This window comes from Nicotiana tomentosiformis, chromosome 1 (genome assembly GCF_000390325.3).
Source record: "Nicotiana tomentosiformis chromosome 1, ASM39032v3, whole genome shotgun sequence".
Classification (NCBI taxonomy): domain Eukaryota; kingdom Viridiplantae; phylum Streptophyta; class Magnoliopsida; order Solanales; family Solanaceae; genus Nicotiana; species Nicotiana tomentosiformis.
This window is the reverse complement of record NC_090812.1, coordinates 74,571,313-74,597,853: the sequence shown is the minus strand read 5'-3', so window position 1 is coordinate 74,597,853 and position 26,541 is coordinate 74,571,313. Positions and strand designations below refer to the sequence as shown.

General features: G+C 35.7%; 3 protein-coding genes across 3 annotated transcripts; all 3 read left to right on the top strand.

The window, feature by feature from the left end:
- The first annotated feature begins 2,466 nt into the window (after positions 1-2,466).
- On the top strand, positions 2,467-22,622 carry LOC104102802 (adenylate isopentenyltransferase 5, chloroplastic-like). Its single transcript, XM_070196587.1, has 5 exons — positions 2,467-2,604; positions 15,440-15,462; positions 21,222-21,409; positions 21,490-21,738; positions 22,216-22,622. Exons 1-5 carry the CDS (start codon positions 2,467-2,469, stop codon positions 22,620-22,622), a joined length of 1,005 nt encoding a protein of 334 aa, XP_070052688.1.
- Positions 22,623-23,932: 1,310 nt separating this feature from the next.
- Positions 23,933-25,051, top strand: LOC104102801 (uncharacterized). The gene is made up of 3 exons (XM_009610631.1): positions 23,933-24,174; positions 24,326-24,876; positions 24,990-25,051. The coding sequence occupies exons 1-3, from the start codon at positions 23,933-23,935 to the stop codon at positions 25,049-25,051; spliced, it is 855 nt and encodes a 284-aa protein (XP_009608926.1).
- Positions 25,052-25,393: 342 nt separating this feature from the next.
- Positions 25,394-25,996, top strand: LOC104102800 (uncharacterized). The gene is made up of 2 exons (XM_009610630.1): positions 25,394-25,600; positions 25,748-25,996. Exons 1-2 carry the CDS (start codon positions 25,394-25,396, stop codon positions 25,994-25,996), a joined length of 456 nt encoding a protein of 151 aa, XP_009608925.1.
- Positions 25,997-26,541: the final 545 nt, after the last annotated feature.

The window sequence follows — 26,541 nt, the reverse complement described above, 5'->3', positions numbered from 1 at the left end:
TTTAAATTTCCACATTCTTTTACTTTTATATTTTTATTTTATTTTTTTAAATTTTCCACTTTCTTTTACTTTTTTTATTAAACAATTTCCACCTACTTTTACTTTTACTTTTTAATTTTATATTTCTACTTTTCCTATTTTTTAATTCCCATCCGAAATTTGTTTTTAAAAAAATAATAATTAATTTTTATTTATTTTCGGTTTTTTATTCATTTTATTTAAAAATAAAGATAAAAATAAAAATAAAAATAATACTAATAATAATAATTGACATTTTAAATTATTATTAATTTTTACTATATATATATATATATATATATATATATATATATATATATATATATATATATATATATATATATATATATATATAAAGTGTAACAAAGCTAAAAAAATATATATATTAAATTTCTGAAAATATTTACATAGTAGAAAGTGTTAAAAATTCAAATATAGTCAAAAATTAGGTGTTCACAATAGCCATGCTATATTTTCAGAACTGCTTACCTTTATTTGGAATTTATATTATTTCATCCTATAATTGTTCAGTCTTAATTGAGGTTATGATTATTTTTTCGCTGCTTATCCTTAATTGAATTGTTGAATATCCTTCGTAATTTCCTCAACCTTAAAAGAAGTTTAGATATCCTATATCTTAGTCGACTTGTTTTATTTGGCATTATTTGATTCGTGTTAGCTTCCCTATTGTTGAAGTGTATATTGTGGGATCGTTGCTACATATTAGTTCTCCCTTTGTTGAGTTGTTCTCTTTACGCCTAGCATTCTTTACTGTGGTTATTCCTTGCGAATTGGTTCTACCATTTCTTTGTGAATTAAAGTTCTTGAGTTGATTTACTTGTCGTACTTTGTATTTTTGTCATTGTTGTTATTGTACTTGTTGTGGTGATGCACGAGGTTTCTACCATGTGGTTGTTATTATTGTGATGCACGAGGTTTCTGCCGTGCGGTTGTTATTATGGGGCTGCACGAGGTTTCTGTCATGCTATTGTTACCATTGATATTTTCACATGCGGCGTGACAAGGCGGGATATGTATCTATATATATATGTGGGTTGCGCATGTGGCGAGACAAGGTGGGAACATTATTATGCACGTGTGGCAAGATAAGGCGGGCATTTATGTTACTATTGCACATGTGGCGAGACAAGGTGGGCTGTGTCAGGGATTGATTTGTGATGATTTATGGCCTGGGGGCATTCTTGTTGTTGAAATTTGTATAGTGGTATACGTACCGGTATGAGCTTTATCTTGTGAAAGCTGTCAGAAACTATTCTACGTGTTGTCCGTTCTTTTTTTTCCTTATGCTTATTTGCTGGTATGGACTATGTTAGGACACTTGCACAAGCATACACGTAGTTAAACACTCTTATCGGATAAGAGGTGTTCTTGATATTGTTGAGCATAGATGCTCACCCTTGTTTACTTACCTTCTATAGGAGAATGGCTCTATTGGCACGTGAGTCGTCAGTGTGGTTATGAGGTGTTATGAGGGCACAGGATGCCAAGTGTTAGGGTTCAGGTATTGAGACTCGTGAGTTGTGAATTTGTCCGAGGTTCGGTACCTCGTGGAGTTGTTGGATAAAACCTGATGTAAAAGCGGTTGTAGTTACTGAGTTATTACTTGTCCTTGCTGTATTCATGATTCCGGATTTAGGTTGTGTCCCATTCACTTTGTCTGCGTCATTTTCATGATATTCCGTTGACACTTGTTGTTTCTTGCTTTAATGTCGTTACTGTATTGTGAGCCATATTGCATAGTCCTTATGTAGACATTATACTTCTGTTATTCATGTACTCATATCTGTTCAGTTTATTAGACCAGTGGATGTCTTAACTGTTCCTCGTCACTACTCTACCGAGGTTAGTCTTGATACTTACTGGGCACCGCTGTGGTGTGCTCATGCTACTCTTCTGCACATTTTTGTGCAGATCCATGTACTTGTTCGTTAGCTAGCTGTGTGGACTGTTGCTGTGGAGACTCAAGGTAGACCTGTTGCTGTGTTCGCAGGCTTCAGAGTCACCTTCAAGTTTTCGTTTTGCACGGTTTATTCTTATTTCTGGACAGTTGTATTTAGAAGTTTTCTAGCGAACACTTTGTAGAGCTTATGACTTGTACTACTGGTTTTGGGAATTGTAAGAGATTCTATTTAAATAATGTTGTTGTTTTAATTATTGTTAGGCTTACCTAGTCCCTAAAACTAGGTGCCATCACGATACCCAAACGGAGGGGAAATTAGGTCGTGACAAGTTGGTATCAGAGCTCTAGGTTCATAGGTGCTATGAGTCATAAGCGAGTTTAGTAGAGTCTTGCGGATCGGTACGGAGACGTCTTTACTTATCTTCAAGAGGCTACGGAACTATTAGGACAATTTCACTTCTTTCATCCCTATCATGCGAGCTTATTGATCTCGGAGTTTGAACTTTTATCATTCCATTCTCTCACAGATGGTGAGGACACGAGCTGCAGTTATTGACGACGCTGGCAGAGGCAGAGGCAGAGGCCAACGAGGAGTAAGTGCCACAGCTAGAGCATCTACTAGGACAGTAGTTGAGGAGCCGCCAGTAGTTCCAGTTGGGGAGCAGGTACCGGAGGCGCCTGTTGTTACTCCCGGACTTCAGGAGACCTTAGCACAGTTCCTGAGCATGTTTGGTACATTGGCTCAGGCGGGGTTTATTCCGATTGCATAAGCTATTTCACAGACCGGGGGAGGAGCCCAGACTCCCGCCGCCCATACCCCAGTGTAGCGAGTTTATGTTGGTCAGGTTCCAGGTGTCATGGCGACACAGCCTGTGGTCCTAGTTCAGCCCGTGGTCAGGGCAGCAGCATCTGAGGAAGAGCAGCTTAGACTTGCAAGGTTCAAGAAATATGACCCTCCTACATTTAGTGGTTTGGCTTCAGAGAGTGCACAGGGTTTTCTGGAGAAGTGTCACCGCATTCTCCGTACTATGGGTATTATGGAGACGAGCGGGGTTTCTTTTACTACGTTCCAGCTCAGAGGAGCGGCTTACCAGTGGTGGCGGGCATATGAGTTGGGTAGCCCAGCCAAGTTAGCTTCACTTACATGGGTTCAGTTTTTAGAGATGTTCCTGAGACAGTTTGTACCTCAGTCCCTTCGAGATGCATGGCGTGCAGAGTTTGAGCAGTTGCGCTAGGGCACTATGTTAGTGTCAGAGTATGCCGTGAGATTCAGTGATTTGGCCAGGCATGCACCTGTTTTGGTCGCCACAGTTAAAGAGTGTGTCCATAGATTTATTTAGGGACTCAAGCATGATATTCGGTTCAGCATGGCTCGTGAGTTAGAGTCAGATGTTTCGTTTCAGTAGGTGGTAGGGATCGCCTGCCGAGTAGAGGGCATGTGGGACCAGGAGAGAGAAGATAGGCGAGGCCACGAGAGAGAGTACATGCAAGATCAGGAGAGAAAGGACAGGGAAGTGAGGAGGCCTCGTAGACCGGAGAGATCTACTGGTCCTTATTTTGGAGGTAGGGTACGACATGGTAGGGGTTTTATGGGTCAGCCAGTTCAGTTTGCACTTTAAGCTTCGCACAGTGTTTCAGGTCTCATGGGTCTCAGAGTACCCGTACCGCATAGTTCCCACAACCACGTCAGCAGAGAGGTTACTTCGAGTGTGGAGATACCAGCCATAGGGTAAGAGATTGTCCTAGACTCCAGGTAGGTGTGTCACAGCGGAGTATTCAGGCGAGTAGAGGGCACCCAAGAGGGGAAGGCCCGACCCGTTGATGTGTTTCATATAGTAGGCTTAAGGCCACTGCGCCAGATGATGTCATACAGGTATGCTTTTGATTTACTACATAGGGGCACCATTCGTATTTTGATTCGGTCCTGCTTATCGGGGCGAGTTCCCCTACTTGTTGTCCCACCTATGGGTGAGTTCATGACTTAGTATTATGTTTAGGTGTTTACCCCTATTGGGAGACTCTATGAGTGGTAGCCCGTGTCTATCATTTGTTTCTATTCATTATTTAAAGTTACGAGACTATAAGTGAATTCACGTTGTCCATTATGGAAGGTTTGGTGTGATTCCTGAGTAAATTGGTTATAATTTGTGATTTAATACTCTACCGGGGTGAGAGTTTAGCAAGTGTTGAGATTTTATTGGCAGAATTGAGTTAGTGGAAGATTTCCATTGGTATGATGTGTATTCCACTTGTGATTCAGAGTTGAGGGTGAGACCCTCGCGATTCCATGTGATTTGATATGTTTGAACCGGGCTGCGTGCCGCGGTGGAGGGTGATACCAGGATGAGATCCTTATGATTTATTCATGTACTTTGATTCTTCCTTTTGAATTGATTCGTAGTAGGGTATTGTTAGAAAGTTGTGCATGTCTGGCTTGTTTGATATTTATCTTATGTGTTTCTCTTTACATATTTAGTCAATTTCGTTATGTGCTTCTTGAGTTTTGGCTTGCAAGGTGTGTGCCCGGTGGTGTTAGTTGTGACTTGTTGATTCGGGTGTATAGTTATGAGGTCTTCGTATTTCTTATATCATTGTCAGCGTTGTGGAGGTTTGAAACGGGTTGCTAACGGATATGGGTCTAATTGCCGGTGCTAGTTTTGATTTCGGGCAGCTATTGTGATCAGAAATGTTATTATGGGCCTATATATGGTGTGTCTTATTGTGTGGTCGTACCTTGTAGGTGTAGGCATGAGTTGTTACAACTGGTTGAGACTGATATCGGTAATGGATTTAGAATCGGGTCTTTTGAAGATAAATGGAAGGTGAGAATTTTGACTCTAAGGCTTATCGGTGTTGATAGAAAGGATAAATTACAGTTGGGATGGTGCCGTTAGGCTTATGTGGATTGGGGTGACGTGGGGTCCCCCGCGGGTATATGTTGAATTGTGTTTTCAGTGATTTGAAGACTTCAAGGTGATTCTTAGCACGTTCGAGGATGAATGTTTGTTTAAGAGGGGAAGGATGTAACGACCCGGCCAGTCATTTTGAGAATTTAAATCCCGTCCGGCGGCATAAGGCCCCGAGCAACTTCGTATTATGTTCCTCGACTTGCGTGCGTGCATGGTTGAATTCAATTACCGAGTGATTCAGAGTGATTTGAGACACTTAGTCTCTAAAATGGAAGCTTAAGTCTTAAGATTTTGACCGTAGTCGGAACTGTGTGAAGACGACTCCGGAATGGAGTTCCGTCAGTGCCATTAGCTCCATTGGGTGACTTTGGACTTAGGAGCGTGTCCGGACTGTAAATCCGAGGTCTGTAGCTGATTTAGGCTTGAAATGGCGAAAGTCGAATTTAGGAGATTTGGACCGGAAGTGGACTTTTTGATATCGGGGTCGGAATGTGATTCCGAGAGTTGGAACAGCTCCGTTATGTTATTTGGGACTTGCCTACAAAATCTGACGTCATTCCGGGTTGATTTGATAGGTTTCGGCACGGGTTTTAGAAGTTGAAAGATTTAAAAATTTATAAGTTCGAATCATGGTGCAATGCATAGTTTCAACATTAGTTGATGTGATTTGAGGGCTTGACTAAGTTCGTATGGTGTTTTAGGATTGGCTGGTATGTTTGGTTGAGGTCCCGGGGGCCTCGGGTGAGTTTCGGGTGCTTAACGGATTAAAAGTTTGATTTGTGTTACTACTAAGTCTTCAGGCTTCTGGTATTTTCTCACCTGCAGTGAAGAAACTGCAGGTGCGGGAGCGCACATGCGGAGAGGCAAGCGTAGAAGTGGAAAAGTGGAGAAGTGCCAGGGGTCGCAGGTGCGAGAAAAATTCCGCATCTGCGATGCCCGCCGATGCGAAGGTTGAGGCATAGGTGCGAGAAGAGATGGACTTGACAGTCTCCGCAGGTGCGGAGAATTTGTGCACATCAGCGGCTCCGCAGAAGCGGATTTTGGTGCGCAGAAGTGAAAGGAAGCGCAGGTGCGGTTTGGACGTGCGCACCTGCTGTCGCGCAGATGCGGCTAATTATGTCGCAAGTGCGGTCACGCCTGGGCAGAAAAGAGAGATTCGAGGGTTTGGTTTCATTCTTCGTTTTTGGACTTGAGAGCTCGGAATTTGGCGATTTTTCGAGGGATTTTCAGAGGAAGCTTTGGGGTAATGATTCCTAACTCGTTTTTGGTTGTATTCCATTAATCTATAGTTGTTTTCTCCATTTAGTTTCAGATTTTTGGGGTTGAAATTGGGAAAAAATGGAAGAGCTTCTTCAATAAAGATTTCTAGTTTTGAAAGGGGATTTGTGGTCGGATTTGAGTAATTCTTATATGGTTGGACTCGTGAGTGAATAAGTGTTCATATTTTGTGATTTTTACCCGATTCTGAGACGTGGGCTCGGGTCGACTTTTTAGGACAAATTTCGGAATTTTTGTTAAAATATTGATTTCATTAATTAGATGAGTCTATTATCATTGTATTCATGATATGCAATTGTGTTTGGTTAGATTTGGACCATTCAGAGTTGGATAATTGAGGAAAGGGCATTCTTACGGACAGTTTGAGCTTGGTTCGAAGTAAGTATCTTGCATAACCTTGTGTAGGGGACTTCCCCTTAGAATTTGAATCTTCTATGTTGATTGTAGTCCGTGTACACGAGGTGACGAGTGCGTGCACAGACTTATTTGTGGGAAGTTGGCCTTTTAGGGTTCTTAGGTCCTTGTATTCATTGAATATGCAATTGTTCTTGTTATGGTAATATATCTTAATTACTAGATTCACATCTACCTGCTTAATTAGAATCAGTTGCTTCATGACCCACTATTATTGTTACTTGATTCATATGTGCCATAACTGAAACTGTTCTCTTTTATAGCCATGCTATCTTTTCATAACTGCTTATCTTTATTTGGAATTTATATTATTTCATCCTATAACTGTTCAGTCTTAATTGAGGTTATGATTATTTTTCCGCTGCTTACCCTTAATTGAATTGTTGAATATCCTTCGTAATTTCCTCAACCTTAAAAGAAGTTTAGATATCCTATATCTTAGTCGACTTGTTTTATTTGGCATTATTTGATTCGTGTTAGCTTCCCTGTTGTTTAAGTGTATATTATGGGATCATTGCTACACATTAGTTCTCCCTTTGTTGAGCTGCTCTCTTTACGCCTAGCATTCTTTACTGTGGTTATTCCTTGTGAATTGGTTCTACCGTTTCTTTGTGAATTAAAGTTCTTGCGTTGATTTACTTGTCGTACTTTATATTTTTGTCATTGTTGCTGTTGTACTTATTGTGGTGATGCACGAGGTTTCTACCATGCGGTTGTTATTATTGTGATGCACGAGGTTTCTACAGTGCGGTTGTTACCATTGATATTTGCACATGCGGCGTGACAAGGCGGGATATGTATATATATATATATATATATATATATATATATATATATATATATGTGTGTGGGTTGCGCATGTGGCGAGACAAGGTGGGAACATTATTATGCACATGTGGCGAGACAAGGCGGGCATTTATGTTGCTATTGCACACATGGCGAGACAAGGTGGGATGTGTCAGGGATTGATTTGTGATGATTTATGGCCTGGGGGCATTCTTGTTGTTGATATTTGTGTAGTGGTATACGTACCTGTGTGAGCTTTATCTTGTGAAAGCTATGAGAAATTATTCTACGTGTTGTCCGTTATTCTTCTTCCTTATGCTTATTTGCTGGTATGGACTATGTTAGGACACTTGCATAAGCATACACGTAGTTAAACACTCTTATTAGATAAAAGGTGTTCTTGATATTGTTTAGCATAGATGCTCACCCTTGTTTACTTGCCTTCTATGGGAGAATGGCTCTATTGGCACGTGAGTCGTCAGTGCGGTTATGAGGTGTTATGAGGGCACAGGATGCCAAGTGTTAGGGTTCAGGTATTGAGACCCGTGAGTTGTGAATTTGTCCGAGTTTCGATACCTCGTGGAGTTGTTGGCTAAAACCTGATGTAAAAGCGGTTGTAGTTACTGAGTTATTACTTGTCCTTGCTGTATTCATGATTCCGGATTTAGGTTGTGTCCCATTCACTTTGTCTGCGTCATTTTCATGATATTCCGTTGATACTTGTTGTTTCTTGCTTTAATGCCATAACTATATTGTGAGCCATATTTCATAGTGCTTATGTAGACATTATACTTCTGTTATTCATGTACTTATATCTATTCAGTTTATTAGACCAGTGGGTGTCTTGACTGTTCCTTGTCACTACTCTACCGAGGTTAGTCTCGATACTTACTGGGCACCGCTGTGGTGTGCTTATGCTACTCTTCTGCACATTTTTGTGCAGATCCAGGTACTTGTTTGTTAGCTAGCTGTGTGGACTGTTGCTGTGGAGACTCAAGGTAGACCTACTGCTATGTTCGCAGGCTTCGGAGTCACCTTCAAGTTTTCGTTTTGCACTGTTTATTCTTATTTCTGGACAGTTGTATTTAGAAGTTTTCTAGCGAACACTCTGTAGAGCTTATGACTTGTACTACCGGTTTTGGAAATTGCAAGAGATTCTATTTAAATAATGTTGTTGTTTTAATTATTGTTAAGCTTACCTAGTCCCTAAGACTAGGTGCCACACGATACCCAAACGGAGGGAAAATTGGGTCGTGACACTGCACAACATATTAACAAAATATTCGGGAGTGAATAACACAACCGAATAATATTTTACAATTTGGCACTTTGCCTCAATATGATTCACTGCCTTTATTATCCAATACCAAATTTTTCAACAACGTGAACTGAAAAGTAATTCATCAAGGAACAACACTTCTTTTAAATCACAACTTCAGGAAACAAATAGATTTATTCATCATATTAACTAAATTTTCCATTTAAATTATCTGTAGGTAAAGTCAGTAATGAAAGTAGTTTCTCTAAAAATGGCAACTCAAACAAACACAGAGTTCACATAAAAGTTAAGTGGCAATCACACCAAATTATTATATAAAAACAACCTCGGCAAACAAGGAATGAGACATGACAATAAGGAATTTAATAAGTTACAATAATTTTTCCAACTTAATACTTAAGGGCGTCTACGAATTTCAACCGATATAATTTGCACATATAAACCAAGTACGTACTCGTCACCTCGCGTACATGGTTTTGAATTAAACAATTTCCACATAAGACTCAATGTCTAAGGGGTAATTCTCCTACTCGAGGTTAGGCAAGATACTGACCTTATTGAAGTTATGCCGATATTCCAAAATAGCTTTCTCACGTGAATTGACCTCCGGACGGCTCCAATCTTTCTTGAACCCTCCTAACATTACTATGAGGTTCCGAAAATCCCAGAAACTTCAATCTATTTAGAAACATAACAAAAGTGAACCATAATTAGTAAGATTTTCATGGTTTCAGCTCATTTGAGCATTTCATCAAACACTAGGTGTGCAAATTTGGTTACAAGGTTCTTCTACAAGATTTCCTTCATTCCACAACCTAATCTTTACTTATTTGATCTTAACAATATTCCCACAAACCTTAATGGTACAATCATATATACATAATACTCTTACACCAAGAATAATACTCCCAATCACCAATCTTTTACTCATAACTCGAAATTGAAGACTAGGGGTTGAATCTTACCTCTTTGATAAATATCTTGTGATTAGCTTCCTTGATTCTTGAAGATTGGATGATTAGAATGTTAGGTTCCCTCCTTATCTCTCTAAAATTCTCTTATCTCTCTCTAAAACCCTCAGAACAACACCCTAAAATAAGCCCCAAAGCCTATTTATCAAAATGGGGTCGGGTTATGAAAATAGAAAAATTAACCCTCCGAAAGCAGGTATGTGGTCGCATAATGGACCGCAGAATGGGTATGCGGGTCGCAAAATGCACCACAAAATTGATGCCCAAAAATGGGCTTCACTGGACAGGTCTACGACCTTTTTGCGATCGCATAACTACTTCTGCGATCGCATAATGGTTCTGCGATCGCAGAATATGTCGCAGAATCGCATTTTTCTAGCCTTTGGTAATTTGGTCATAACTTCATGTAGGAATGTCCAAATGACAAACGGTTTGAAGCGTTAGAAACGAGACTCAAAGATATTTCATTTGAAGGGTAATACACCACATAACACTTCGTATCATTAAAGTTATGATCATTTGAAGTTAGGTCTTATGCGAACTCACTTGAAACCTTAGTCTATTATGAAATTTTCAACTTTTACATTCGATACTGAAACCTATCGAATCAAGTCCGATTGACCTCAAATTTTGCACACAAGTTATAAATGACATAACGGACCTCTTACAATTTACAGAATCAGATTCCGACCTCGTTATTAAAAATTCAACCTTCGATCGAACTTTCCGAAAATCGTCTATTTTCTAACTTTCGCCAAAATGTGTCGAATTGTCCTACGGACTTTCAAATCCAAATCCGTACATACGCCTATGTCCGAAATCACCGTACAAAGCTATTGACATATTCAAAATTCCATTCCGGGGTCGTTTGCTCAAAAGTCAACTCTCCAGCCAACTTTTTCCATTTAAGCTTCTAAATAAGAATTGTTCTTTTAATTTATTTCCGAATCTTCCGAAAATCAAACTCGACCACACCCGGGTCATAATACATATTACGAAGCTGATCGAGACCTTAAGTCACTGAACGGGGCGTTAATTCTTAAAATGACAAGTCGGATCGTTACATTCTTAACCTCTTAAACAAACGTTCGTCCTCGAACGTGCTAAAAATTATTCTGAGGTTACCAAATCGATGATTTTACTTTTACGCATATACTCACGGTTGATTCTACATCCCGCAATTTTAACATGGGTCCGACGGCACCATCTCAGTTGAGATTATTTCTTTTATCCATACTTATAAACTTTAAAACAAAATTCTTATACTCCAAACATTTTCAGAAGGCCTGATTTTTCACATCAACGCACGGTATTAGTCTCAACTGGCTATAGCCACTCCTGCCTACACACACATCAACTTTCTTGATAGTGTTGAAGTACTTCAAAAATAAAATCTTTCTGGGGTGTTACATTCTTCCCTGCTTAGGATCATTCGCCCTCAAACACATAACATAATTTATCTCTTCTTTTGCATGTCTCAATCCCCCAAATTTTTACTTACTCCCAAAATTTTCAGAAATTTCGGCAGAGCCTCCCCTGTAATTGGGCCTATCCACCTGCCAGAGTAACACCAAAATAACTCCTAACAACACATTCACAACCCAACAAAATACCACAAGGTATATATCAATAACACAAATCTCAACATTACAAGCATTGCATTATCATAATGATATCAGGACATGAAGCACATCATATGTATGCTCATCACCACATCTCTAGTCTTAAAAGTTGTTCATAATTAATTCCAGCATCGCCAATTAACCTCATGTTAACAAAAATCTCATTTCAAACTCCACTTTACTAACAACGAGACACGAGGCATGAAGACCACATACCACTTGGGCACTCACCTCGTAGGCTAAAACTCAATAATTACAATACGAATTTGGCAAATTATGCACAAAGAAATTCATACAAGAATTTTCAAATAAGCCTAACAGGCATGACTCCCTATTAGTACTATAGTACAATTTAATTTCACAAAGGAAAAATTTAAACTCATAAATATTTCACCACAAGGACCTTGTCCTTATATAACTTCCACTGCGGCTTGTAGCCCGGTTTAAATATTTCACATCATATAAAAATGCGAGGATCTCGTCCTGAACTCCGAATCACAAGTATTTTGCACATTGTGCCAACTGAAATTTCAATTTCCTTTCTTTCTTCTTTTCAATAAATTTCATAAACATTTTTCATAACACATAATGAACCCTCATACCGGTATGGCATATAATTCATTAAATTGAAATCAATTATTCCGAAATCACATCAAAACCCACTATAGTGAGTAATAAAAAGTCACGTTTGGACTTATAGCCCTTTAATGGTGTACAAAAATAAAAATGATAGACATGGGCTAACATCATCAAACCTCCCAACAGGGATACACATGTAAGTGGTTCACAAAATTACGAAGCTTACCCATAAGCGGAGCATAATAGGAGGACTCACCTCAATATTCAGATCCGAATCAAATTAAGGGAAAAATATAATTTTTATAACAAATCAGGATCATACCTGTAACGACACCATCTATGAGAGAATAGAGATATAAAGGCTCAAATTCTAAATTCAACAAGTTCCGCATGACAGGAATGAAAGAAGTGAAAATTTCCTAACAGTTATGTAGCATCTCGAAGATAAGTACAAACGTCTCCGTACCGATCCGCAAGACTCTACTAGACTCGTTCGTGACTCGTAGAACCTATGAACCTAGGGCTCTGATACCAACTTGTCACGACCCAAAATTCCACCACAGGCGTCGTGATGGCACCTAGACTCTAAGACTAGTTAAGCCGATTTCCATTACATTTCGAAGCCTTTTTTTTTAGAATCTGAATTAAATAGATAATCAAAACCAACAGCGGAACAAATATGAATATGACAACCTCCCAAGACTGGTAGTACTGAGTCACGAACTCTAACTAAGTACATGAAATGATCTCAAAGATCGAATACTCAATACTGTTTGATTAATAATTAACAGTACAATAAAATAAAAAGACTCCAAGGGACTGCGACACCAAACAACTCTACCTTTAATCCTTGCGATCACACTCTAACTTTGTCCGAGTCCGATACCTCCAATACCTGGCTCTGCACAACAATATACAGAAGTGTATTATGAGTACACCATGGTCGGTACTCAGTAAGTATCAAGACTAACCTCAGTGGAGTAGAGACGAGGTACAGTCAAGACACACACTAGTTAAATAACCTGTGCAATATAGCAATATACAATAGTACTGAAAAATAACTAGCAATGATAACAACAAACTCAACCAGTGATATAACAACAAGGCAACAAGAACATCATAATTATTGCTCAGGCGAATAAGGAACACAAGTACAATCAATAAGTCAAGTCCTTCAAATATAAATCCTTCACATATTATTCTTTAAGATAAATATCTTTCGAATATACTTCTTTTGAATAATTATCTTTCGAATATACTTATTTCAAACAAATATATTTTCAAATAAAAGTCACCATGTAACACCTCATTTCACAATCATAAAAATTACGGGTCTTAGCCCACTTTCATATTTTTCACGGCACCTCGTGTCCATATTTCTATCACCATCACACGGACAACTCACGTGTCAATAATAAAATTATCATATTTTTTCCCGGCACCTCATGCCCATATTTGTTTCATAACTACACGGACAACTCACGTACCAAAATATCAATGTATATAAGATCCGCAGAATTAATTTATTTTCAATAAAGTAAGGTTAAAATCTTTAAATCAAGTAAGAAATCAACAAAAAGATAAGTTTATTTTAGAAATCGTTTGAGTGAGGAAAAATGACATTTCCATTAAAATAAAGCATCAGATAAACTACTGATTTGGATATAAAATTTATTAAATTAAACATACTAGAAATTTTCTTTTATTTAAAACAACTCAATCATCAAAAACAAGTACAACCCAAAAATACAAATCCTCAAAGTCTCGTACAAAAAAGTCAAGGTCAACACAATACATCAAGAAATACAAGGCACTTAATATTAAGTCAAATAATACATCACGGAAAACACAAGAATTTACAAATTATGGAAAAATAAAATAACCAAAGGCAAGTGCAGCCATAGAGAAATATCAACAAAAGGGCACTCCCGAGGTACCGCCTCATAGTCCCAAATCATAAATAAATTCACAATCTTTCCTTATATCACCACGGGAGCCTTCACATATTATTCTTTAAAAATTATTTTTTCCGAAATAGCATCCCGCGTTTTAGCCACCCTTATCACATCTCATGACTTCTAGTAGTTCCCCTACTAGCCACGCATTTAATGCCACCTTTATCTCACTGCATGCGTTTTAACACCCTGACCTTATATCACCGCGTGACTTCTAATAGTTTCCCTACTAGCCACGCGTTTCAAGCCACCCTTATCTCACCGCATGCGTATCAATATCACAATATTTCACAAATCTCACCTCAAGTGCCCAAATATCACAGCATAATACAACTTGCACCTCAAGTGCTCACATATCACAAATTGCACATCAAGTGCTCAAATCTTACAACATATCACAAATTGCACATCAAGTGCTCAAATATTACAACTTGCCATAGAAATCAACAACACATTATTTTTCCACAATAAGGAGCCACGACTCGATCATAATGTACACAACATATTAACAAAATATTCGGGAGTGAATAACTCAACCGAATAATATTTTATAATTTGGCACTTTGCCTCAATATGATTCACTGTCTTTATAATTCAATACCAAAATTTTCAACAACGTGAACTGAAAAGTAATTCATCAAGGAACAACACCTCTTTTAAATCACAACTTCAGGAAATAAATAGATTTATTCATCCTATTAACTAAATTTTCCATTTAAATTATCAATAGGAAAAGTCAATAATGGAAGTAATTTCTCTAAAAATGGCAGCTCAAACAAACACAGAGTTCACATAAAAGTCAAGTTGAAATCACACCAAATTATCATATCAAAACAACCTCGGAAAACAAGGAACGAGGCATGACAATAAGGGATTTAATAAGTTACAACAATTTTTCCAACTTAATACTTAAGGGCGTCTACAAATTTCAACCGATATAATTTGCACATATAAACCAAGTACGTACTCATCACCTCGCGTACATAGTTTTCAATTACACAATTTCCACATAAGACTCAATGCCTAAGGAGTAATTCCCCCACTCAAGGTTAGGCAAGATACTTACCTTATTGAAGTTATGCCGATATTTCAAAATAGCTTTCTCATGTGAATTGACCTCCGGACGGCTCCTATCTTTCTTGAACCTTTTTTACATTACTACGAGGTTTCGGAAATCCTAGAAACTTCAATCTATTTAGAAACATAACAAAAATGAACCATAATTAGGAAGATTTTCATGGTTTCAGCTCATTTGAGCATTTCATCAAATACTAGGTATGCAAATTTGGTTACAAGGTTCTTCTACAAGATTTCCTTCATTCCACAACCCAATCTTTACTTATTTGATCTCAACAATCTTCCCACAAACCTTATTGGTACAAGCATATATACATAATACTCTTACACCCAAGAATCATACTCCCAATCACCAATCTTTTACTCCAAACTCGAAATTGAAGACTAGGGGTTGAATCTTACCTCTTTGATAAAGATCTTGTGATTAGCTTCCTTGATTCTTGAAGATTGGATGATTAGAATGTTAGGTTCCCTCCTTCTCTCTCTAAAATTCTCTTACCTCTATCTAAAACCCTCAGAACAACACCCCAAAATAAGCCCCAAAGCAGATTTATCAAAATTGGGTTGGGTTATGAAAATAGAAAAATTAACCCTCCGAAAGCAGGTCTGTGGTCGCATAATGGACTACAGAATGGGTATGCGGGTCGCAAAATGTACCACAAAATCGATGGCCAGAAATGGGCTTCACTAGACAGGTCTGCGACTATTTTGCGATCGTATAACTACTTATGCGATCGCAGAATTTATCGCAGAATCGCATTTTTTCAGTTTTTGGTAATTTGGTCATAACTTCTTGTAGGAATGTCCAAACGACGAACAGTTTGAAGCGTTGGAAACTAGACTCAAAGATATTTGCATTTTATAGGTAATACACCACATAACACTTCGTATCAGGAGAGTTATGATCATTTGAAGTTAGGTCTTATGCGAACTCACTTGAAACTTTAGTCTATTATGAAATTTTCAACTTCTACATTCTATGCCGAAACCTATCGAATCAAGTCCGATTGACCTCAAATTTTGCACACAAGTTATAAATGACATAAATGACCTATTCCAATTTACATAATCAGATTCTGACCTCGTTATCAAAATTCAACCTTCGATCGAACTTTCCAAAAATCGTCTATTTTCCAACTTTCGCCAAAATGCGTCGAATTGTCCTACGGATTTTCAAATCCAAATTCGGACATACGCCTAAGTCCGAAATCACCATACAAAGCTATTGACATATTCAAAATTCCATTCCGGGGTCGTTTGCTCAAAAGTCAACTCTCCAGCCAACTCTTTCCATTTAAGCTTCTAAATAAGAATTGTTCTTTTAATTTATTTTCGAATCTTCCGAAAATCAAACTCGACCACACCCGCGGGTCATAATACATATTACGAAGCTGCTCGAGACCTTAAGTCACTGAACGAGGCGTTAATTCTTAAAATGACAAGTCGGGTCGTTACAAATATAGTCTTTCCTTTTTTTTAAATGGATTTAGACAATATAATACATTCTCAAATTAAATTAGTAATAGGATATTATAATATATTTTTAAATTAAATTAGTAATAATAATTTTTAAGAAGTATATCCTAAAAGTAAAAGGATTATATGACTAAAGATATTTACTTGTTTAATTTTATATGAATTAGACACCCGGAAAGTAATTATACTAATGGATTCCTAAAGGTAATCATGTAGGATTCCTACCGTGTAGTATTATGTCCTAAAAATAATAGGATTATAAGACTAATATCTAGAATTTCGGTTATGTCCTTTTATTATGAGTTATTATGCTTAATATTAAAAGGTTATTTTTGTAAACCGACATTGTATTCATGCTTTTATAATAATATAGAATATATTATCGTGGGGGAATTTTTTTTTCTCGATGTCAACTCTTTATGCAGTCCATTTAATATTACTTTTATTTTTTTGGTATTGGACATTATGAAGTGGTAAGGTATTGCCAATACAGAGGATTTTGATGAAATGCATTTCATTAAACCTTCCTACATATTTTTAATATGAATGTAATACACAATTTTTTTTAATTTTAAAATCTTAAATATTAAAAATTAGCATAGAAGGTATTGTAGTCCAAAAAATAAGTTATTACAGTTATGCCCTTTCCCTATGAGTTCTTCCGTTTAATATTTTAGGGCTATTTTGGTATATTAATATTGTATTTACGCTTTTATAACAATATAGTCTCTCCTTTTTTTAAATGGATTTGGACAATATAATACATTCTAAAATTAAATTAGTAATAGGACATTATAATATATTTTTAAATTAAATTAGTAATAATAATTTTTAAGAAGTATATTCTGAAAGTAAAAGGATTACATGACTAAAGATATTTACTTGTTTAATTTTATATGAATTATACAACCGGAAAGTAATTATACAAATAGGATTCATAAAGGTAATCATGTAGGATTCCTAACGTATAGTATTATGTCCTAAAACTAATAGGATTATAAGATTAATATCTAGAATTCCGATTATTTCCTTTTATTATTAGTTATTATGCTTAATGTTAAAAGGTTATTTTTGTAAACCGGCATTGTATTCATGCTTTTATAATAATATAGATAGGTAAAACGGTCTCGTGATCACTTAAACTTGCATCACTTTGTCATCCCGGTATATAAACTTATAATTTTTTCATTTTAACACTTCTACTTTATAAAAATACAAGTAATAAACACTTCCTACTGAGCGTATTACTCAATCGCTGTGACATGTCAGACACATCATATTCTTTGTCTATTATTATTTAACACGTGTAGTTTGTGGGTCCCAATCTAATTTCACCAACTTATTAAAATATATATAAAAAAAAAAATCCTTTCTCTTCTTCTTCACAAGGATGGCAACCACACAAGTTTAATCCACCATAAATACCACCGTTCTTCTAACCCTCTTTAGCTAGACCACATTCCTCTTTATAGCATTAAGCGCTAGGAAGGATGATTACTTTTCAATTCACAGAAAAAGCTCACATTCTGGGCCCTACTCTTCACCATTTTTTTGGGTATGATTTTGGGACAAACATACCAGCAGTAACTATTCAACGCCATCTCACAAAATTACCATGGCACTAAAGATGCCAAAGAGTACCCTCCACCCCCATATTCTCCTATCTCCAAACACCCCAAACACCACTGCCGGAATTAGTAAAATGTTTAGAGCTCGTCGGAATTCCATTGACTACGAACATTGGTTTGAAAGTGAAAAAAATCAAGTTTTAAGTAAAATAACAACCCATTAAAATTTTGACTCCATCAATGGATTGAATGTCACCAGTATCAATACAGAAAGAATGAGCTGAAAAGGTCAAATTTTTTAATTTTTTTTTTCTTTCTCTTCCTTTTCGCCATAGCTCGTGCTCTTCCTTACTTCACATAAATGGGGATCCATCTTTTTATCTTCATTAATGGAGGAGAAAATGGGGAGGATGGAAGGAAAGAAGAATAGGAAAGTGAGAATCGAAATTAAAGAAGACGAACAAGAGAAAGGGGGGAATTGGGGGGGAAGGTGAGACGAAAATAATGGGGGACAAAGTTGGAAGGGGGAGAGGGGTTGGAGGACGTGATAGGATTTTTTCAAAAAAGAATTCTTCTATTTTGTATTTTTTTTGATTTAACTGTTTTTTAAATGAAAATCAACATATGGACGCGCCATATAAGCGTGACTTACACGCATTTTGTCCACGTCAGCTATGCTTCAGCCACATAAGCATAGTTAACGGTCAAAGATATTTATTAATACTATTCTGTCAAGTAGAAGTGTTAAAATGGGAAAATAGTAAATTTATATACCGGAATGATAAACTGGTCCACGAGGCCATTTTGCCTAACTAATAACCACATGAAATATGGCGGGGGGCGAATGCACTTCGATTGAAGCGGTGTCTTCGCCTGAAAAGTTTAATTAATATGTCTATATATAAATATTAATAACATTGTATGCAAACGCTTTCAAAGCGAGGTCTCGTGTTCGATTATGCGTACCTGGCTTGTGTGTGTTGTAAATTTCTATAACTTTTTCTACCATAAAAATAGATGTCGTCTTACCTGACAAGGGAAACTAATTCAATATGACAATAAACAGTTTTCTTCTGAAATTGTGAATTATTTCATCAAACTTAAAATTCTAATTATGAAAATTTAGGTTTCTCTGCAATTTGCAATATCTATGTCATCAAACATAAAACGTAACTCTGAAAAGATTGCTCTTTCTCTGCAATTTGCAATTTCCAGGAATTTCTAAGTTCTCTTGGTATTTTTTTCCCCTTATTTTTCTTCTTTCTAGCTGGTTTCATGATGATTCTATTATTTTCTTTGTGGGTTAAATTATATAAAATGGTTTAAGTTTTATCTCTATGAAACTGAATGGTTATTTTGTGTCTTATATAGAAGAAAAAAGGTATTTCCTCCGTCCTGTTTTATGTGTATGTGGAACTCTTTAGGGAGTTTAAATAGTTTTTTCATTAATTACGGTTTTGTCAATCTCTTTTTAAATAATTTGAATATTTAATTATGTTAACTCATAGTGTTTTTTATGTAATTAAGCATTGCAAAGATCAAATAGCGAGTCTTTGAGCCGATAATAACTGGATACTTATGTTATGATGGAAGAAATACTTATCTCATTACATTATTTTCTTGATTTTAATCTTTGATTTTTAGAATTGGATTTCAAGTTAGTAACTTCTATTTTATCCTTTCTTCATTTTGAATCGAAAATAGGAGAGTGAGTAAATAAAAAATTCAAAGGAGGTTCATGACCAAGGGGAAAGATGTTAGAGTAACGGTGATTTTAGAATATACGAGTTGTGTCCGAAACAATGTTGATAAGGTATATGTAAAATTTAATTTAATATACTTGAATAATCTATGCGACAATTTACTTCGAGAATTAAGTTCTTTGACTCTTATACTCCGAATTCCTTCATACAAATTAGGTCAGACGGAGTACTATTTATGAAGAGACTATCAAGTATATATTTCAAAAAAATGAAAGTTAGCTCGCCAAAGATAGTTGCAGTAATGCAATTGAATTGTGTTTATTTTAGTATATATCGTTTCAGTGATTGATTTGTTCGCTTCTTAAAATATCGATATCGCTCGCTAAAAATCTTGTGTACTCCATTGGTAATATATAAATGTAAAAGGACACTAAAAGCATGAGTTTTCACTATAGATTTAATCTCATATAGTCATATGTATCCTCTTAGTCACGAAAATATTCATGCATGATGTAGAATTATATCTGTATCGATAGTGGTTGACCTGCCGTCTTTCAGATAGATAAATTTTATTCTCAACGTCAGAAAACGTGAAAATGGGAATAGAAGAGAGTGAGAGACTAGCTTGCTTTTGGTTCAAAATTTTAGAAAAGACTGTCAAACTGAAAATTATTTCAAAAATATTAAACAAATGCCTTGCACCTAAATGCCGACTTCTAATGTCGTTGTTAAATATTTGGGTATTTAGGGTGATAGTGTCATAAAAATCGAAGGGAGTGAATTAAATTACATACCCCTTTCTCACATAACTAAAACAGCAAATTAGGAGATAAATCTAGGAGCAAGAAAAAAAGGAAAGGTCATTAATGTCACTCAGATTTCATATTCTAGATAAGGATTAGAGTGGAGAATATCATGTTATGACCATCACATTTTCAAGGAATAATCTTCAAATCTAGAAAATTCTAAAATAATATGTGTCAAGCATTAATTAGTCCACACCCACATCTTAGTATAAAAAGCTGAATATAATTTATTTCCTCAACCACATTCAAGCAAAATATATTAACATAGTATATATCTTGCTTCACCAAGATACACAATCAACATAAACTACTACTAGCATTTTCACAAGGTTTCTACCTCTTATATAGTGTTTGATAATAGATATATTAATTCTCTTTCTATGTGAAACCAATTGTTTATTTACTTTGATGCAGTAAATATGTAGTGTCCTACTATATGTGTCATTTTTTTCATGGCCATAGTATTCTCTTTATTTATGCAAGAAAAATTATAGTACTACTAATTATATTATGCTTCACTTTATTTGAAGTGGCCTCATGAACAGTGGCAGATATATAGAAATCGTGGGTTCCATAGAAACCATTGTTTCTTGTTCAAAAATACATATATATATATATATATATATATATATATATATATATATATATATATATATATATATATATATTTATATTTAATTAAATATATACTTTTTTCACAATTCGTATTCTAACTTAGAACTAATGGTATTTAAATTTTGAATCTGTTACCGTGCATGACTAGTTTTAATTAGATTATCTAATGTTTTAATCTAACATCTATATTTTGCACTTATTTTAATTGTAGAAGTATGAACACCTTCATTAACAACGGGTTGAGCAAGAAGAAAGTGGTGTTTATAATGGGAGCTACTGGAACTGGAAAATCTCGTCTCTCAGTTGACCTCGCCACTCATTTTCCAGGAGAAATCATCAACTCTGACAAAATGCAAGTGTATAAGGGACTTGACATTGTTACAAACAAAATTACAGACCTTGAGAAACAAGGCATACCGCACCATTTGCTAGGTAAATACTTATCTGCACCTCGGTATTTACACGAAACGATCAATATTAATTTATCTTTAATTTTATATATTATTTGCTAGGTGAAATTGATCCGGAAGCTGACTTCACGGCTGAGGATTTCTGTTATCAAGTTGTTTACCACATAGAATATGTGTTGAATTCTGGCCATATTCCAATAATTGTTGGAGGATCTAATACTTACATTGAGGCACTTGTGGAGAATCCTGTGTGCAAGTTTAAATCAAAGTACAATTGTTGCTTCATTTGGGTTGATGTTGCCTTGCCTGTTTTACACTCTTCTGTTTCTAAAAGGGTTGATCACATGGTCCATGCAGTTCTGTTTTTAATTCTCTTCGTTTTTTATATATATGAGGTTCATTTTGGAGATCATTAACACATGACTTTTACCTGTTGTATTAGGTACTACTAAAAACACAAGAATTAGGGACGGGCAAATTCCGTAGTTAAACAGAAAAATCTATCGCTAATCCTATTTAGAGACGAATTAGTGACAAATTAGCGAAAAAGTTCGTAGTTAATTCCATTTTTTTTTATAGTGCCGTTTATCATAAATTATAAATAGTTGTCATTTAAGAGATTTGACATGACAAAATGAAAAAATTGTTATTATCTAAACTCTGATATAATTAGAGACGTTCTAAATTAAGTTTTTCCTTTTCGTCTGACTATATGAAAGCATGGAACGTGCACAATCATTGTATAAACGTACTAATGCGATGGTTAATTATGCATTAATTTTAGTTTCTTCTAATTTTTCTGTTTTTAAGAGTCTTGAATTAATTATGGTGCAGGGTTAGTGGATGAGGTACGAGGAATATTTGTTCCTGAGGCAGATTATACCAAAGGAATCCGACGATCCATTGGTGTTCCAGAGATGGACATGTATTTAAGAGAGGAAAACAAATCAAATATTAACGAAGCAGCTAAGCAGATACTCCTTGAATCTGCCATTGAAGAAATTAAGCTTAATACGTGCAAATTAGTGTGTTGCCAACTTGAGAAAATTCGACGTCTGAGGAACGAGAAAATGTGGCCAATTCACCAAATTGATGCGACCAATGTGCACAAAAAATCTAGAAAAGAAGCTGATGATGCATGGAATGAACTGGTTTTAAAACCTTGCTTGGAAATTGAGGCAGAAGCACATATTAGAACTATGCTTCCATTTAAGAAGCTGCGAGTTGCTATCTAAGATTTTCATTAAATGTGATGTTATAGTTAATGCTTTTTATTTCTTTTATTTACTAGTGGCTAAGTAAAGGGAAGGGGAAGAGGGAGTTGAGAGAGGGTTTTAATTTTATCTCTACTTATGGAGAATATGTTTTTTAAAAATTATCATCTCAAGGATTAGATTATCAATTGATCGTTTTTTTACTAAGGATTTCATCCTGAGTGCCAAATCTGAAGGCCATGCTTGGTTTCAAATGTATATGCAGTTTGCGTAACTTTTCTCCACACCCTGAAAATCTAACTATAACTCTGTGTTTGGCATGATGTATATATGGAGGTTATTTTGATGGAAAAAGTTTTCTTGAAAAATTATTTTCACGAAAATTATTTTCCTCAAAAGTTAGATAAGGGATTTTTTCGTTCCTATACACTATTTGAAACCTTGTTACGAAAAATATCCATGTTTTTGAATTTACCCGACCTAAATACGATTTAGCTACAAAATATATACATTTGTTTAAACTAGAATCCTTTCTGCGATAGTCTTCCTTATTTAGACGCGAGATTTTTTGGATCGCTTGGAGATTTTACTGGCGCAATCCTCGCACCAATTATGAAGGCAACATATTCGTAGAATCCTTCTATTACGCAGATTTTCACTGGTTATCATCGCATCCTTCTATTCTTTGGTTTTCTCTATTTTTCCATAAACAAAGGTTTTGAACAAAACAATTGTAAACAATTAGTTACAATTGAATTGAATTTAGCGACATAATATCAAAATTAGTGATTATGCTTCAGCTCAATGGGTGGTGGGATAGCGTTGGGAGATACAAAGATTTTGATGTTGAAGGAATTGAAGTCAATGACGATTTAAATTATAGTCAATTGAATTCCGCAGTTACAGAGCATTTAATGATCGATACCTCCGCAAAATTCATCGAAATCAAATACACTCTCAATGAACATTGTCCTCCAATGGAAATTCAGAGCGATATGGGAGTTCGAGTGTATATGGAGACGAAAAAGGAAAATAAAAACTTAGGAATGTATCCGCTGTGTATAATATTGCGTGATTTCAATTTGGAATGCAGTATGTCGAATGCGAGCATAATTGTAGGTTTGCTTTATTTTTCCAGTGCTGATATTTTTTCAATTTCAATTGTTTTACAATTTTTCTACATATTATCTATAATTTTACTACATAACAAATGTAGTTCAACTGTTATGTCTACCAGCATTCTGTCAAATACTGAACACATTAATATACAGAGGTCTGAATTGCTATATTATTAATTGAGTGCTGGTTCTTCTGATTATCGTAACACTAACATGGTACAATTGTCAAGCAATTGTTACACAATTGGAAAAGTTTCAAGAACAGTGAAGTTGATTGATATGCAAACATCTCCGCCAATTGTGGAATATGAAAGTATCATCATAACAGAACATACGCCAAATGTAATTGAAGTAGGCCAAGTTTACCAAGACAAGCAAATAATTGTCAGTGCAATGAAGCACTATTCTATCATGAATAAGTTTCAATTTAGGGTGAAAAGGTCTAGTGCAAGAAGGTAGGAATATTTTATTTGTCAAATTCATATTGTGTATAAGTTATAATTTTTTTGTATATAAATTATTTAAGATAAGTTTTTGTGTATAAACAACCTCGTATTTTGCAAGTATAATTTCCATAACATTTTTTGAATTATTTTTATTCTGTAGCTACTGCCTCGTATGTGTTGGTGACAATTGTACGTGGCACTTCAAGTCCACCAGCATAAATGAATCAGCATTGTTCAAGGTTCAAAAATTCAACAGATTACACACATGCTTTTTGATGGACAATACAGACATACAACGCAAACCTACTGCCATGGTAGTTGGCAGCATGGTGATGCCAAAATATGCGGATCCTAGGACAATATACACACCAAAAAACATACAAACTGACATGTTGTCGGATCATGGTGTGAACTTAAAATACATGCAAGCTTGGAGAGCAAAGGATAAGGCTTTGGAATTTTTGAGAGGTCATCCTGCTGATTCCTACAGTCGTTTGCCGAGTTATTTGTATATTCTGGAGAAGACTTATCCTGGGTCGGTAGTAAAATTGCAGAAGACTGAAGATGACTGTTTCTTGTATTCATTTATTGCACTTAGTACGTCCATCAGGAGTTGGGAGCATTGTAGGCCAGTTGTAGTAGTTGATGGCACCTTCTTGAAGTCGGCATATAGGAGAATCATGCTAATAGCTAGCACAATGGATGCAGCAGGTAATGTAGATTAATTGTAAAAATATTGTTATAAAGTTGTTTTTGAGACTGTATTTTTTATATTCTCAAGTTTTATTACAGAAATTAATTTTTTTTTGCCACTTGTATGATAGGTAGCATATTACCACTAGCATACACCGTTGTTGATTCAGATTATGACGCATCATGGAGGTGATTTTTTGAGCAATTCAAACATGCATATGGTGAAAACCCAAATATGTGTGTTGTTTCGGACCGAAATGAAAGTATCTTGAAGGCAACATCTACTGTTTATATCGGCATGCCACATTATGCTTGCGTGTGGCATATTTAGATAAATGTAAGGTCAAAATTCAAGAAGGGTCATCTAAAGTTAAGTGAATTGTACTTTGCCACGTCACGATCATACACGCTTGATTTATTTAATGAAAGAATGTCAAAGATTGAAGAGATCGACACAATTGTTAAAGCATACCTATACGATATTGGCTATCACAGATGGTCTCGAGTACATGCTACAGTGAACAGAACGTGAACGATGACATCAAACATTGTAGAATCATTGAATGCGGTAACCAAAGATGCAAGAGATCTGCCAGTAGTAGAACTATCAGAGTACATGAGGACTCTTCTTGAAAGTTGGACTAATAAAAAGTTATTGAATGCAAAGGGTACGTTCACATACCTTGGGAAAAAATACAACAAAGAGTTGGAGGACAACAGGACATTATCGCAGAAGATGAGAGTAAGCTATAGGCAACAACATCAGATCATTGATTCCGTCAAACTAAATATATATTGGATAATTGTAGAAAGGTTATTGTATAATTGTAGTTATTTTATTTTGTATCTGTTGCTGACAACTTGTTGTGTGTTTGTAATGAAATTGTAGGTGAGGGCTTCAATAGATTACACCTATACTGTGATAGATGGTGTGAAGCGCTTCATTATTTGCCTTCAAAATAAGAGATGTAGTTGTGGACAATTTCAGCTTGATGAACTTCCTTGTGCACATGCTTTGGCGGCTTTGAGGCACAGGAACGAGTCTTATAAAAACTATTGTTTTCCTTATTACACGAGGGAGAGCCTTCTGCAGACTTATGAAATACCAGTAGACCCGCTGCCTGACGAAAGCAAATAAAATATGCCACAATATATAGCTGAAGAAGTTGTAAAGCCACCTACCGGAAAAAGGCAGCCAGGGAGACCTCAAAAACAAAGATACAAACTATATGATGAAGTAAATGCAAAAAAAGTACAAGGTTTCATGTGGCAACTGTGGAGTAGAAGGGCATAACAAAAGATCTTGTAGGAATGCTCCTAATAGGAAATAACAATTGATACAGTTTAATTTTTTTTTTACTAATTACTGTTGATGATAATTTGTCCTTTAAGACATATGAAGTTGTATTTGTTCTGTTCTGGAGAATTATAGTTGTGGTGTAAATGTATTGCTAATTTGAATATACATTGTCTCATATAATGAATGTTTGCTAAACAGATTTTAACTCTTAATGCAATTGATTTGTAGTTGTTTTGTTCAAATACTGGGTTTATTTATTACTTTCAGCATTTTCTAACAACACTGCTAAATTGAATAGATTATGTATTTTTGTATAGTAGTTGTAGAAATAATTGTATATAAAGAAATTATATAGTACCAATATCGAAATCAAGTACTAACAA